The sequence below is a fragment of the Ylistrum balloti genome, unplaced genomic scaffold (assembly GCF_031769215.1).
Source record: "Ylistrum balloti isolate Yb309-2 unplaced genomic scaffold, AGI_CSIRO_Ybal_v1 Utg371184, whole genome shotgun sequence".
NCBI classification, from domain to species: domain Eukaryota; kingdom Metazoa; phylum Mollusca; class Bivalvia; order Pectinida; family Pectinidae; genus Ylistrum; species Ylistrum balloti.
This window is the reverse complement of record NW_026782645.1, coordinates 30,850-47,391: the sequence shown is the minus strand read 5'-3', so window position 1 is coordinate 47,391 and position 16,542 is coordinate 30,850. Positions and strand designations below refer to the sequence as shown.

Here is a 16,542-nt window from a genome sequence, read left to right as displayed (position 1 = left end):
TAGAGAACACACAACACAGAGGCAAACTGCCTTGTGTAGAGAACACACAACACAGAGGCAAACTGCCTTGTGTAGAGAACACACAACACAGAGGCAAACTGCCTTGTGTAGAGAACACACCTGACAGAGACAAACTGGTCTCTGCAGAGAACACACCTCACAGAGACAAACTGTCATGTGTAGAAGCACACCTCTCAGAGACAAATTGCCTTGTGTAGAGAACACACCTCACAGAGACAAACTGCCTTGTGTAGAGAACACACCTCACAGAGACAAACTGCCCTGTGTAGAGAACACACCACACAGAGACAAACTGCCCTGTGTAGAGAACACACCTCACAGAGACCAACTGTTCTGTGTAGAGAACACACCTCACAGAGACAAACTGCCTTGTGTAGAGAACACACCTCACAGAGACAATCTGGTCTCTGCAGAGAACACACCTCACAGAGACAAACTGCCTTGTGTAGAGAACACACCTCACAGAGGCAAACTGCCTTGTGTAGAGAACACACCTCACAGAGACAAACTGCCTTGTGTAGAGAACACCTCACAGACACAAACTGCCTTGTGTAGAGAACACACCTCACAGAGACAAACTGCCCTGTGTAGAGAACACACCTCACAGAGACAAACTGGTCTCTGCAGAGAACACACCTCACAGAGACAGACTGTCATGTGAAGAAGCACACCTCTCAGAGACAAACTGCCTTGTGTAGAAAACACACCTCACAGAGACAAACTGCCTTGTGTACACACCTCACAGAGCCAAACTGTCCTGTGAAGAGAACAAACCACACAGAGACAAACTGTTCTGTGTAGAGAGCACTCCACACAGAGATAAACTGTTCTGTGTAGAGAACACACCTCACAGAGACAAGATGCCCTGTGTAGAGAACACACCTCACAGAGGCCAACTGTTCTGTGTAGAGAACACACCACACAGAGGCAAACTGGTCTGTGTAAAGAACAAACCTCACAGAGGCAAACTGTCATGTGTAGAGAACACACCACACAGAGGCAAACTGCCTTGTGTAGAGAACACACCTGACAGAGCCAAACTGTCCTGTGAAGAGAACACACCTCACAGAGGCAAACTGGTCTGTGTAGAGAACAAACCACACAGAGGCAAACTGGTCTGTGTAGAGAACACACCTCACAGAGGCAAACTGCCCTGTGTAGAGAACACACCACACAGAGGCAAACTGTTCTGTGTAGAGAACACACCACACAGAGGCAAACTGGTCTGTGTAGAGAACACACCTGACAGAGACAAACTGTTCTGTGTAGAGAACATACCACACAGAGGCAAACTGGTCTGTGTAGAGAACACACCTCACAGAGACAAACTGTTTTGTGTAGAGAACACACAACACAGAGGCAAACTGCCCTGTGTAGAGAACACACCTCACAGAGGCAAACTGCCTTGTGTAGAGAACACACAACACAGAGGCAAACTGCCTTGTGTAGAGAACACACAACACAGAGGCAAACTGCCTTGTGTAGAGAACACACCTCACAGAGGCAAACTGCCTTGTGTAGAGAACACACCTCACAGAGACAAACTGTTCTGTGTAGAGAACAAACCACATAGAGACAAATTGTTCTGTGTAGAGAACACACCACACAGAGGCAAACTGTTCTGTGTAGAGAACACACCACACAGAGGCAAACTGGTCTGTGTAGAGAACACACCTGACAGAGACAAACTGTTCTGTGTAGAGAACATACCACACAGAGGCAAACTGGTCTGTGTAGAGAACACACCTCACAGAGACAAACTGTTTTGTGTAGAGAACACACAACACAGAGGCAAACTGCCTTGTGTAGAGAACACACCTCACAGAGGCAAACTGCCTTGTGTAGAGAACACACAACACAGAGGCAAACTGCCTTGTGTAGAGAACACACAACACAGAGGCAAACTGCCTTGTGTAGAGAACACACAACACAGAGGCAAACTGCCTTGTGTAGAGAACACACAACACAGAGGCAAACTGCCTTGTGTAGAGAACACACCTCACAGAGGCAAACTGCCTTGTGTAGAGAACACACCTCACAGAGGCAAACTGCCTTGTGTAGAGAACACACCTCACAGAGGCAAACTGCCTTGTGTAGAGAACACACCACACAGAGACAAACTGTTCTGTGTAGAGAACAAACCACATAGAGACAAACTGCGTTGTGAAGAGAACAAACCAGCCTGTGTAGAGATGAATAAACTGAGCATGGTCTTATTTACCTTTATTCTGATCTGATGGACATCATCACATCAGCCAGGGTCACTAATTATTTTGGATCAAACACTGTTAGGCCTTTTGGGCCTTTTGCTAGGCTGATACCCCCTCAGGTTTGAGAAATTCTCTTGAAAGACTTTCCCACATCAACCTATGATGTATACCGCACATGATGGCTGTTCCTGAAATGTGTCAGTTAGTGAAATATATTAATGGCAATGTATTTATAGATGTATAGATTTCAGGACTTGTACAAACTGGCTTTTTACGAGTTTGATAGAAAATTAGGATAGAACCAGTAGCAGTTTGTGTGCTACACTTGTCCACAGTGACAAATCACACCCTGATTGCTTCACGGTTCCAGATGAGCATTTCCTCCTATAGCTCCCTAGAGTGTCTGATGTTTGTTTTCATTTTTTGGATTGATTGTTTTACGGTATTGAATTATCCCCCCTTGGGAACTCATCAATGTTTATGAGGCATTTTTGTTTCAGCCTGCGTTTGTGAAGTGATGGTTTCATTGTCTTATCAAACAATTCAATTGTTGTCGCTTTATAATGACTATTGTTTTCCCTGCTGATATTTTAGTTCTCTTTCAATACACTATCAATAAAATTGTGATGTTTTACATGTTAGCGAACATCCGGACTAAATTATGAGGACAGAAGTGAAGGCACTGACCAGGACTGTACTTCAAATACACACTTCTCTATGCTGGTTTCTAACACCAATTTCTACAGGCTGGAGTCTAACACAAACTTCTACATGCTGGAGTCTAACACCAACTTCTACATGCTGGTTTCTAACACAAACTTCTACATGCTGGTTTCTAACACCAATTTCTACAGGCTGGAGTCTAACACAAACTTCTACATGCTGGTTTCTAACACCAATTTCTACAGGCTGGAGTCTAACACCAACTTCTACTTACTGAAGTCTAACACAAACTTCTACATACTGAAGTCTAACACCAACTTCTACATGTTGGTTTCTAACACAAACTTCTACATGCTGGTTTCTAACACCAATTTCTACAGGCTGGAGTCTAACACCAACTTCTACTTACTGAAGTCTAACACAAACTTCTACATACTGAAGTCTAACACAAACTTCTACATGCTGGTTTCTAACACAAACTTCTACATACTGAAGTCTAACACCAACTTCTACTTACTGAAGTCTAACACAAACTTCTACATACTGAAGTCTAACACCAACTTCTACTTACTGAAGTCTAACACAAACTTCTACATACTGAAGTCTAACACAAACTTCTACATGCTGGAGTCTAACACCAACTTCTACATACTGAAGTCTAACACAAACTTCTACATGCTGGTTTCTAACACCAACTTCTACATGCTGGTTTCTAACACCAACTTCTACATGCTGGTTTCTAACACCAACTTCTACATGCTGGTTTCTAACACAAACTTCTACATGTTGGAGTCTAACACAAACTTCTACATGGGTGTTTCTAACACCAACTTCTACATACTGAAGTCTAACACCAACTTCTACAGGCTGGAGTCTAACACCAACTTGTACATACTGAAGTCTAACACCAACTTCTACAGGCTGGAGTCTAACACCAACTTCTACATACTGAAGTCTAACACCAACTTCTACAGGCTGGAGTCTAACACAAACTTCTACATGCTGGTTTCTAACACCAACTTCTACAGGCTGGTTTCAAACACAAACTTCTACATGCTGGTTTCTAACACCAACTTCTACAGGCTGGTTTCTAACACAAACTTCTACATGCTGGTTTCTAACACCAATTTCTACAGGCTGGAGTCTAACACAAACTTCTACATGCTGGTCTCTAACACCAACTTCTACATGCTGGTTTCTAACACAAACTTCTACATACTGAAGTCTAACACAAACTTCTACAGGCTGGAGTCTAACACCAACTTCTACATGCTGGTTTCTAACACCAACTTCTACATACTGGAGTCTAACACCAACTTCTACATACTGAAGTCTAACACAAGCTTCTACATGCTGGTTTCTAACACAAACTTCTACATGCTGAAGTCTAACACCAACTTCTACAGGCTGGTTTCTAACACAAACTTCTACATGTTGGAGTCTAACACAAACTTCTACATGCGTGTTTCTAACACCAATTTCTACAGGCTGGAGTCTAACACAAATTTCTACATGCTGGAGTCTAACACCAACTTCTACAGGCTGAAGTCTAACACAAACTTCTACATGCTGGTTTCTAACACCAACTTCTACATGCTGGAGTCTAACACCAACTTCTACATACTGAAGTCTAACACAAACTTCTACATGCTGGTTTCTAACACAAACTTCTACAGGCTGGAGTCTAACACCAACTTCTACAGGCTGGTTTCTAACACAAACTTCTACATGTTGGAGTCTAACACCAACTTCTACATGCTGGTTTCTAACACCAACTTCTACATGCTGGTTTCTAACACAAACTTCTACATGCTGGTTTCTAACACAAACTTCTACATACTGAAGTCTAACACAAACTTCTACATGCTGGTTTCTAACACCAACTTCTACATGCTGGAGTCTAACACCAACTTCTACATACTGAAGTCTAACACAAACTTCTACATGCTGGTTTCTAACACAAACTTCTACATGCTGGAGTCTAACACCAACTTCTACAGGCTGGTTTCTAACACAAACTTCTACATGTTGGAGTCTAACACCAACTTCTACATACTGAAGTCTAACACCAACTTCTACAGGCTGGAGTCTAACACCAACTTCTACATACTGAAGTCTAACACCAACTTCTACATGCTGATTTCTAACACAAACTTCTACATGCTGGTTTCTAACACCAACTTCTACAGGCTGGAGTCTAACACAAACTTCTACATGCTGGCTTCTTTTGAGCATATTGTCTACACTTACAGATTGGAAATCTTTTATTTTTTGGGGCTATTTTCGAGCTTGTTATGACTTTTGGTGTTTTAACTGGTAATTTTATCCCTGAGTTATCAGTGTTAAGTAAGCCAAGTCATTATTTACGTGTAAGCCAGTAAATATTGATGCCCTGGTCGTCTGTTGTGTAAGCCAGTAAATATTGATGTCCTGGTCGTCTGTTGTGTAAGCCAGTAAATATTGATGCCCTGGTCGTCTGTTGTGTAAGCCAGTAAATATTGATGCCCTGGTCGTCTGTTGTGTAAGCCAGTAAATATTGATGCCCTGGTCGTCTGTTGTGTAAGCCAGTAAATATTGATGCCCTGGTCGTCTGTTGTGTAAGCCAGTAAATATTGATGTCCTGGTCGTCTGTTGTGTAAGCCAGTAAATATTGATGCCCTGGTCGTCTGTTGTGTAAGCCAGTAAATATTGATGCCCTGGTTGTCTGTTAACTAAGCCAGTTGTCATTGATGTCCTGGTTGTCAGTGCCAGTCAGTGGTGGATTGCTCGGTACCTAAACTTAATGTATCAGCAGTTGTACCACTGATTTGTGTTGGCCAGCCATTACAACTAATACATCTCCAGCTGCTAACATCTGTCAAACACCTAACACCACCCCAGCTGCTGACAACTGTCAGACAACTAACACCTCTCCAGCTGCTAACATCTGTCCAACAACTAACACCACCCCAGCTGCTGACAACTGTCAGACAACTAACACCTCTCCAGCTGCTAACATCTGTCCAACAACTAACATCTCTCCAGTGGCTGACAACTGTCCAACAACTAATACTTCTCCAGCTGCCGACAACTGTCCATTAACTAACACTTCTCCAGCTGCTGACAACTGTCAGACAACTAACACCTCTCCAGCTGCTAACATCTGTCCAACAACTAACACCACCCCAGCTGCTGACAACTGTCAGACAACTAACAACTACCCAGCTGCTGACAACTGTCAACTAACACCTCTCCAGCTGCTGACATCTGTCCAACAACTAACACCACCCCAGCTGCTGACAACTGTCAGACAACTTACAACTACCCAGCTGCTGACAACTGTCAGACAACTAACACCACCCCAGCTGCTGACAACTGTCAGATAACTTACAACTACCCAGCTGCTGACAACTGTCAGACAACTAACAACTACCCAGCTGCTGACAACTGTCAACTAACACCACCCCAGCTGCTGACAACTGTCAGACAACTAACAACTACCCCGCTGCTGACAATTGTCAAACAACTAACACCTCTCCAGCTGCTGACAACTGTCCAACAACTAACACCACCCCAGCTGCTGACAAATGTGCAACAAATAATACCTCTCCAGCTGCTGACAAATGTGCAACAACTAACACTTCTCCAGCTGCTGACAACTGTCCATTAACTAACACCTCCCCAGCTGCTGACAACTGTCCAACAACTAACACCACCCCAGCTGCTGACAACTGTCAGACAACTTACAACTACCCAGCTGCTGACAACTGTCAGACAACTAACAACTACCCAGCTGCTGACAACTGTCAAACAACTAACACCTCTCCAGCTGCTTACATCTGTCCAACAACTAACACCACCCCAGCTGTTGACAACTGTCAGACAACTTACAACTACCCAGCTGCTGACAACTGTCAGACAACTAACAACTTCCTAGCTGCTGACAATTGTCAAACAACTAACACCACCCCAGCTGCTGACAAATGTGCAACAACTAATACCTCTCCAGCTGCTGACAAATGTGCAACAACTAATACCTCTCCAGCTGCTGACAAATGTGCAACAACTAACACTTCTCCACCTGCTGACAACTGTCCATTAACTAACACCTCCCCAGTGGCTGACAATTGTCAAACAACTAACACCTCTCCAGCTGCTAACAACTGTCCAACAACTAACACCACCCCAGCTGCTGACAAATGTGCAACAACTAATACCTCTCCAGCTGCTGACAAATGTGCAACAACTAATACCTCTCCAGCTGCTGACAACTGTCCAACAACTGGCATCTCTCCAGCTGCTGACAACTGTCCAACAACTAACACTTCTCCACCTGCTGACAACTGTCCATTAACTAACCCCCCCCCTAGCTGCTGACAACTGTCCAACAACTAACACCTCTCCAGCTGCTGACAACTGTCCAACAACTAACACCACCCCACCTGCTGACAAATGTGCAACAACTAATACCTCTCTAGCTGCTGACAAATGTGCAACAACTAACACTTCTCCAGCTGCTGACAACTGTCCATTAACTAACAATTCTCCAGCTGCTGACAACTGTCCATTAACTAACACTTCTCCAGTGGCTGACAAATGTGCAACAACTAATACCTCTCCAGCTGCTGACAAATGTGCAACAACTAACACTTCTCCAGCTGCTGACAACTGTCCATTAACTAACACCTCCCCAGCTGCTGACAACTGTCCAACAACTAACACCTCTCCAGCTGCTGACAACTGTCCAACAACTAACACCTCTCCAGCTGCTGACATCTGTCCAACAACTAACACCTATCCAGCTGCTGACAGCTGTCCGATAACTAATACCTCTCCAGCTGCTGACAACTGTCCAACAACTGGCATCTCTCCAGCTGCTGACAACTGTCCAACAACTAACACCTCTCCAGCTGCTGACAACTGTCCAACAACTGGCATCTCTCCAGCTGCTGACAACTGTCCAACAACTGGCATCTCCCCAGCTGCTGACAACTGTCCATTAACTAACACCTCTCCAGCTGCTGACAACTGTCCTTTAACTAACACCTCTCCAGCTGCTGACAACTGTCCAACAACTGGCATCTCTCCAGCTGCTGACAACTGTCCAACAACTGGCATCTCCACAGCTGCTGACAACTGTCCATTAACTAACACCTCTCCAGCTGCTGACAACTGTCCAACAACTAACACCTCTCCAGCTGCTGACAACTGTCCAACAACTAACACCTCTCCAGCTGCTGACAACTGTCCATTAACTAACACCTCTCCAGCTGCTGACAACTGTCCATTAACTAACACATCTCCAGCTGCTGACAACTGTCCAATAACTAATACCTCTCCAGCTTCTGACAACTGTCCAACAACTAATACCTCTCCAGCTTCTGACAACTGTCCAACAACTAACACCTCTCTAGCTGCTGACAACTGTCCAATAACTAATACCTCTCCAGCTTCTGACAACTGTCCAACAACTAACACCTCTCCAGCTGCTGACAACTGTCCAACAACTAACACCTCTCCAGCTGCTGACAACTGTCCAATAACTAATACCTCTCCAGCTTCTGACAACTGTCCAACAACTAACACCTCTCCAGCTGCTGACAACTGTCCAACAACTAACACCTCTCCAGCTGCTAACAGCTGTCAGACATCTTACTTGAACCAATCTTTATTTAAGTGGAATATCATCCATTTCATAGGTTTTGAAATAAAAATCATAACCCACAATACCCTATTCTTGGTCTGTATGACCCATGATGCCGTGTTTAAATACATTATATGTCCAGTAACATGTTGTGTCAAGTCTTTTTGAATTACATGTGTTTGCCAATTTCATTGTTTTATGTTACCCATGATTCTCTGTACCCATTGTTATATATTACACAAGGTACCTTCCTCTTCACAATATCAGCGTTTTATTGACCTCAGGTCACCTGCAAAATTTGGCCATGTAATTAATAGATTTCTAGCATCTGGCCATTCATGACCAGAATTCATAAATGTTTAATGAAAAATGATTAGTGTAAACCAAATTGCTTGTACTCCATAGACAATGTAGGAGATAAAACTTACTCCATTGATTAGAGAGCTCTGTAGGATTAAGATGTCACTACCTTCGTTGATTGGAGAGCTCTGTTTCATTTTATCGCTTTCTTGAGACCTAATTTTGTTTAAGATCCTGTTCTGTCTTTGATATACAGAGAATGGCTTTGTTTTTCCTAGTGTAATAGTAAGCACAAACAAGGTTGTAATGTACTTGAAAAGGTCGAGTTATAGGAGTCATTGAATTTAACACTAAAATGAGAAAGACTTGGAGAAAAAGTAGAATTCAACTTGACACAAGTAGAGGCAACACTGCTGGTTTAACTGTGTTCATTTGTCTACAAATTGATGTAATTCAATAAATATGATTGATTATCTTTGTTTATGGGTTGTCATGACAATGTAGACATTTGCTTAGCAACAGGTTGTGCTTGCATCATATTGAATATTTCTTCATTACCATGGTGACTAGATGTAGAATTGCCTGATCCCCAGCTCTCTATTTGGTCGTTAATATGGAATAATTAGCATACTACATCAGTAGAGAATGAAGCACATGAAATGAAATCCAGGATAGACCACACAGAGGTTTTATCCAAGTTAACTTTATCTGAATATCAATTTCAGGTTCTGTTTTTAATATCTAAAAATTTTATTTCAAAATTTATCTTTAATTTACCTACACATTTATCTTTTTATTCTGACTATTTTTTCCAAAGGTTTATGTTTGAAAATTTATCAAAATTTCAGAGTAAATGAGATTATAAAGCATACAATACTTGGATCTTAGGTCCCTGATGTGACATTTGTAGGCATGCTCATTAAAGGTAAGGTGGTTTGCACCTGTCCATCAGTCTCCATCAATATTCTTGTAATTAGCACATGTAAACGCCAGTGAATATCAGATGTTTAAGCAAGTCATTTTCATGTCATTAAGTCTGTTTAGAGGACTCTGTTACCTGTGGTGACGAGTGCTGATAAGCCTGGAGTGTCTACATAATACACCTTGTCACCGTGTCAGTTTACAGCTGATTACATATCAACTACACCTCGCAAAACCCTGACTCCACCATAGCTTAACATTAAACAATATCTTATTTGAAATATTCCAATAAAAAATTAAAAACTTTGTGCATTTTGGTTTTTTTTTAATACCGGTTATTGTGGGCAAAACAAATTTTGATAAAGAATTTTAAAATCATTTTCATTGTTCCTAATTTTCAAAATAGTAGGAAGAGCACAACAGCTGAGGCCAGGTGTAGTAATACTGTGACTACCGACATGTTTCGGCCTGCTAGGCCTGCTGTTCCTAATTTTGTTTTTATAAAGTCAAGCTGAATGTGTAATGATGATATATCCGACCACTATTGTAGGAACTATTGATTATAGTCAGAAATATACCTCATGGTTTTAATAACAATGAGCATCGATCATGTATCTGGAGTGTCCACTGATTAGGGATTATATTATCACGTCCACATTACCCTGATAATGTTATGAGAACCTTAAACACTTTACCCAAGCATCTCTCTAATGTTAACCAATTAAAAGCTGTCCTTAATGCCTTTAAAATATTGCTCTTCTTTAAGTATTAATTAAAATGTTCACAGAAAAATAGGAAATAAATTTTGTAAATTTCTTTTGTATGGTTTCTTTAGCGTAAGGTATTTTATGGAGTAATGTAAAATATTTGTTGAAATTATTCTCTGCAGCAATATTTTCAAAGATCTTTCTATAGCCTGTTGTTTTAGAGGCTATTTCCATGAGTAAAGTGCTGTGTTCAAAATTTTCAAGTCTCAAAACCAAAGTTTTAATGATGGCCTTCTTTTGAGAAGTGTACAATCTGTCTTCAAATGGTGTTTGAGCTGGTTCAATGGATCTATTACATAGCATTTACTTACTGGTTGTTTCTAAAACTGAAGCTGAAAAATTAGGTTCTCTGTCCTCAGAGGTTTGCCAATGTGTATCTTTTGTTGCATATATTTCTATAATTTTGCAGAGTTAAAATTCTTTGATTACAGAAATTTGAAGAAAATAAGATAAAAGTAGTAAATGTCTGTCAAGACATGAATACCCTCACTTCCACCCATGCATAAAAGAATCGTTTTTTTGATGAATTTCAAGAATTCATTATATGTGACCCTTTACCCTTGACCAATGGCCACTTAACATAAAAAAAATGTATGTTATGGTAACATGAAGGGTAATTTTGTTTTATCAACAAAGTCTGTCAAGAGGTTCTGAAGCTATATATGACAAAATGGTGCAACAGGATATGCATATATGTGTAGAAGTTGAGAATACATTTGTGTCTGGCTAAGGACGGAAGGGTCACTAGTTTGAACCTCAGCGGTGGCAGGTTGTTTTTCATTACTTCTTCCTATTACAGATTTGGTGCTGTTGACCACTCCAAGGGTAAAAACTATAGGCAATTAAGATCCTTTCTTGGAGATATTGAACCTGGGTTGTTGTTGTCTTTTGAGTTGAAGATTTCATGAAGGAGGGAGTAGTGTGGAAATTGAGACTAAAGACTGCCTTATTAGCCTCGGCTTGTGGGAATTTTCATAAGTCAAGCAGTAGTGAGTCCGACTAGAGACTGAAGGGTTGCTAGTTCGAACCACAGCGGTGGCAGGGTTGCTTTCATTACTCATTTCTATTACATATGTACCCCCACCAACCCTCATCCACCCCCACAATAAAATGGCAGAGCCTTAGGAAAAACGATTTACAGAAAATGTCTAAGACATTGTTATTGTTTATTGACCTGATCAGACAGTGCTGATATTCAAAAATTCATAATAAAGTGCTGTAGTACACAAAGTCCTAATAGTTAGATTCTGAACAAATAAATGATTGGTCAGATTATCAAGATTGCTGTTAGTGCTCAGAATTTGATTGGCTAGATGAATGTGACATTATTTAGTTACATAAGATTTGATTGGTTATATCACAGACTAGATTTAGCTAGCAAAGGACTATATACTGTTAATATCCTGGAACATATAGATCTTATTTTGGTTTTGGAATGATAAACAGAATCTAAGACTTGTGTTAATGTGATATGAAATACTTCAAACAGCATCTTATGACAGCTTTTGTAACAGATCATTGATTAAGAAGTCATTTGATAAATGGCATGTCAGAGAACGATTAGCATGAGACCCTTTATATAAACTGTGAACACATTCTTCTTCATTTACTTCCTACATAATATATAAGTGTTCAGCACTAATTTAGTCTGCCAAGACATTCTCCTTTCAAGCTTTAGATTTTAAAGAAATTTGTCTATTTCCATGGAAACGTTTCATTGATTGAGTGCTTTGTTTAATTTTACATATAATTGCTTAGTAACTACAGCCTCGGAGGTGTTAGAATGCTGTGTTGTTTTGGATGGTGGCCTCGTTAAATCGTCCCCGTGCTATAGCTGAAAGCCCTTACCCACAAAATTGCGAGATAGTAACCTTGTTACCTCTACAACGTTACATTCTACACATTCCTTCTGTCATTGCTTCACTTGTATTTCCTAGCTTATACAATACAACCTGTACTTTTAATTTCATCATTTTGTAAAAACAGACTTAAAACAATTTTGTTAAGTTTCTTAAAAGCCCATTCGGCTGCATGTACATCGAAGCAATGGTTGACAAACTTGTCGGCGTTAATAACAAAGCGCCGAAACTTATTGATTAACTGGTCCCACCAGGTGGCACTAATGAAGAATTATGGGATAGCCGAGTGCCGTGAATAGACTGGGAGAACAGAGGGGCGAATCATTACAGGAGACGAACCTAAGATGCATTGCCTCGCGAAGTGCAATGTTAGGGCCAAACATGCTGGTTTCTTCACTGTGGCACTATTGATTGAGGGAAAAACAGCTAGAATCTTCATCTATACATCAGGGATGTGTTAATTAGCATGACTTAAGCCGATACAGACCCCAACAAGAAACAGCACACTAGAAATATTTTAATAGAAATATCAACATTTGAATAACAAGAAATTGAGGAAAAGTTTATACTATGGAATATCTGAAACAATAGAGGGAAAATGTCTTCCAACAAAATGCCTCAAACACATTGTAGTTAATAATAGAAAAATATCTTTTAGCAAAAAGTCTTGAGCAGTTTTTTTATAATAAAAATTATTTTACAGCTAAAAGTATGGATAAAAAGTCTGTAATAGGAAAATATCTCACCTCAGAAAGTATGGAGAAATTGCCTATTGTAGGAAAATATCTCAGGTCAGAAAGTGTGGAGAAATTGTCTATTGTAGGAAAATATCTCATGTCAGAAAGTGTGGAGAAATTGTCTATTGTAGGAAAATATCTCACGTCGGAAAGTATGGAGAAATTGCCTATTGTAGGAAAATATCTCACGTCAGAAAGTGTGGAGAAATTGTCTATTGTCAGAAAGTGTGGAGAAATTGTCTATTGTAGGAAAATATCTCACGTCAGAAAGTGTGGAGAAATTGTCTATTGTCAGAAAGTGTGGAGAAATTATCTATTGTAGGAAAATATCTCATGTCAGAAAGTGTGGAGAAATTGTCTATTGTAGGAAAATATCTCGCGTCAGAAAGTGTGGAGAAATTGTCTATTGTAGGAAAATATCTCACGTCAGAAAGTGTGGAGAAATTGTCTATTGTAGGAAAATATCTCATGTCAGAAAGTGTGGAGAAATTGTCTATTGTAGGAAAATATCTCGTGTCAGAAAGTGTGGAGAAATTGTCTATTGTAGGAAAATATCTCAGAAAGTGTGGAGAAATTATCTATTGTAGGAAAATATCTCATGTCAGAAAGTGTGGAAAGTATGGAGAAATTGCCTATTGTAGGAAAATATCTCACATCAGAAAGTGTGGAGAAATTGTCTATTGTCAGAAAGTGTGGAGAAATTGTTTATTGTAGGAAAATATCTCATGTCAGAAAGTGTGGAGAAATTGTCTATTGTAGGAAAATATCTCACGTCAGAAAGTATGGAGAAATTGTCTATTGTAGGAAAATATCTCACGTCGGAAAGTATGGAGAAATTGTCTATTGTCAGAAAGTATGGAGAAATTGTCTAGAAATTGTCTATTGTAGAAAATATCTCACGTCAGAAAGTGTGGAGAAATTGTCTATTGTCAGAAAGTGTGGAGAAATTGTCTATTGTAGGAAAATATCTCACGTCAGAAAGTATGGAGAAATTGTCTATTGTCAGAAAGTGTGGAGAAATTGTCTATTGTCAGAAAGTGTGGAGAAATTGTCTATTGTCAGAAAGTGTGGAGAAATTGTCTATTGTCAGAAAGTATGGAGAAATTGTCTATTGTCAGAAAGTGTGGAGAAATTGTCTATTATAGGAAAATATCTCACGTCAGAAAGTGTGGAGAAATTGTCTATTGTCAGAAAGTGTGGAGAAATTGTCTATTGTAGGAAAATATCTCATGTAAGAAAGTGTGGAGAAATTGTCTATTGTCAGAAAGTGTGGAGAAATTGTCTATTGTCAGAAAGTATGGAGAAATTGTCTATTGTCAGAAAGTATGGAGAAATTGTCTATTGTAGGAAAATATCTCAGGTCATGCTTGAACAACTTGCTTACAACTACAAATTTCTGTATGGATATAATTTCACAAAATATATGGTTGTGACTTCTTTTTGATCATGAATTTCAAAAGGTATTTGCATATGAAAGACCATTGGTGAAAAGAACTATATTCTTTATCTATAATTGTCATTACTTAGGAAAGGAATAAATGAACTAGAGAAAAAAAGAAACAAATTCTTAGTGCAATCACACTGACCTCATTTTACTGTCTAACTCTCTATCGCGTTTGTATGCTTTCAGGAAATTGTTGACACAGATGGAAAACCAAAAATCAAATCATTCCGCATTCCAACATTTGGACAGAGCTCTGTGTACCATGAGGTAAGTGTTCTCAATCTGTACCTAACAACCTGCCTTAAATCTAGCCTGAATTGCAGATTATCTTCCTTAGTTCTAATCTTCATAGTTTAATATCTCCCTTTGATCTAAAAAGTGATACAAATTATTTCTCTTTGATCAAGACTGTATGAATGATTATCTCCTTAAAATGTAACTGTATAATGAATTATCTCTCTTAGACATGTGTGTGTTATAAATTATCTCCTTAAGATGTAACTGTATAATAGATTGTCTTCCTTAAATTAGCTATATTATAAATCATCTCCCTTAGATATACCTGCTTTATAAATTATCTCCCTTAGATGTAGCTGTATTATAAATGATCTCCCTTAGATGTAGCTGTAGGTGATGTTATAAATTATCTCCCTTAGACATAGCTGTATTATAAATGATCTCACATAAGTGTAGCTGTAGTTATAAGTTATGAATTATCTCCCTTAGATGTAGCTGTAGTTATAAGTTATGAATTATCTCCCTTAGATGTAGCTGTAGTTATAAGTTATGAATTATCTCCCTTAGATGTAGCTGTAGTTATAAGTTATGAATTATCTCCCTTAGATGAAGCTGTAGTTATAAGTTATGAATTATCTCCCTTACATGTAGCTATAGTTACAAGTTATGAATTATCTCACTTAGATGTAGCTGTGGTTACAACTTATGAATTATCTCCCATTGATCTAGCCTGTATTACTTGTTATATCCCATTGATCTGTTCTGTATATAAAAGGATTACCTTCCCTACATGTTATCTATATAACTTGTTATCTCCCTTGGGTGTATTCTCTGATTTTATAGTCCCAAGTGATAAGTTATCTCCCTTATATCTTGTCTCACCAGTCTTTATTGTTGAGTTCCTATGTCTGTCAAAAGTTAATGTCATTATGTTTTACAGTCAAGTTTGCCCTGAAAAATATGAACTTGAGAGAACATCTTCGAGAAAAATGTCTGGATGACAAAGAAAAATGATCACAATAATTGTGGTGATGGGCACCAAGAGCCATCTGATTTCTTGTTCAAAGAAATAAATGTTTTTGATAATATTTCACAGGACTGACAAGATATATTTGTTATGATTTGTAAATGCCCCGGAGAAGATTCAGGTCGTATTTTTCAAAATCAAGTATTTTTGAGTGATGAGCATACAGCCATTAGCTGTGTTATGGGCTTCCTGTGTGTGTGTATGGCAGATTTATCAACTCTGCTGCTCATAATATTGTTAGGATAAATCATCCAGAGATTACAATATCTTCAGTATCGATCAAGTGTTTACTTATACATTCTGTCAGTGATGTATTAGAGTTATCTCCCTTCTGCAATGATCAACACTGAATGTTTGCTGTAGGGTTCATTTTAACATACAAATCTTAATTAATATACCTTAATGTGTCTTCTTGTGAAAAATCAGACTTAAACAGGCCTCAGATTGGTCCGAATAGGTACGAATAGGTAATTAGAGAATATACCTTAATGTGTCTTCTTGTGAAAAATCAGACTTAAACAGGCCTCAGATTGGTCCGAATAGGTACGAATAGGTAATTAGAGAATATACCTTAATGTGTCTTCTTGTGAAAAATCAGACTTAAACAGGCCTCAGATTGGTCCGAATAGGTAATTAGAGAATATACCTTAATGTGTCTTCTTGTGAAAAATCAGACTCAAACAGGCCTCAGAATGGTCCGAATAGGTAATCAGTTAATGTTATGAATATGTTG

The 16,542-nt window shown here is 39.2% G+C and overlaps 1 protein-coding gene across 1 annotated transcript in view; it reads left to right on the top strand.

Annotated features, from left to right (window-relative positions):
* The window catches only part of LOC132561242 (hyccin-like), a 114,915-nt gene that overhangs the window by 83,640 nt on the left and 14,733 nt on the right, over window positions 1–16,542 (top strand). The window contains exon 6 of the mRNA XM_060225972.1: window positions 14,732–14,812. Coding sequence (XP_060081955.1) covers window positions 14,732–14,812 — 81 coding nt within the window. The remainder of the gene's footprint in view (window positions 1–14,731; window positions 14,813–16,542) is intronic.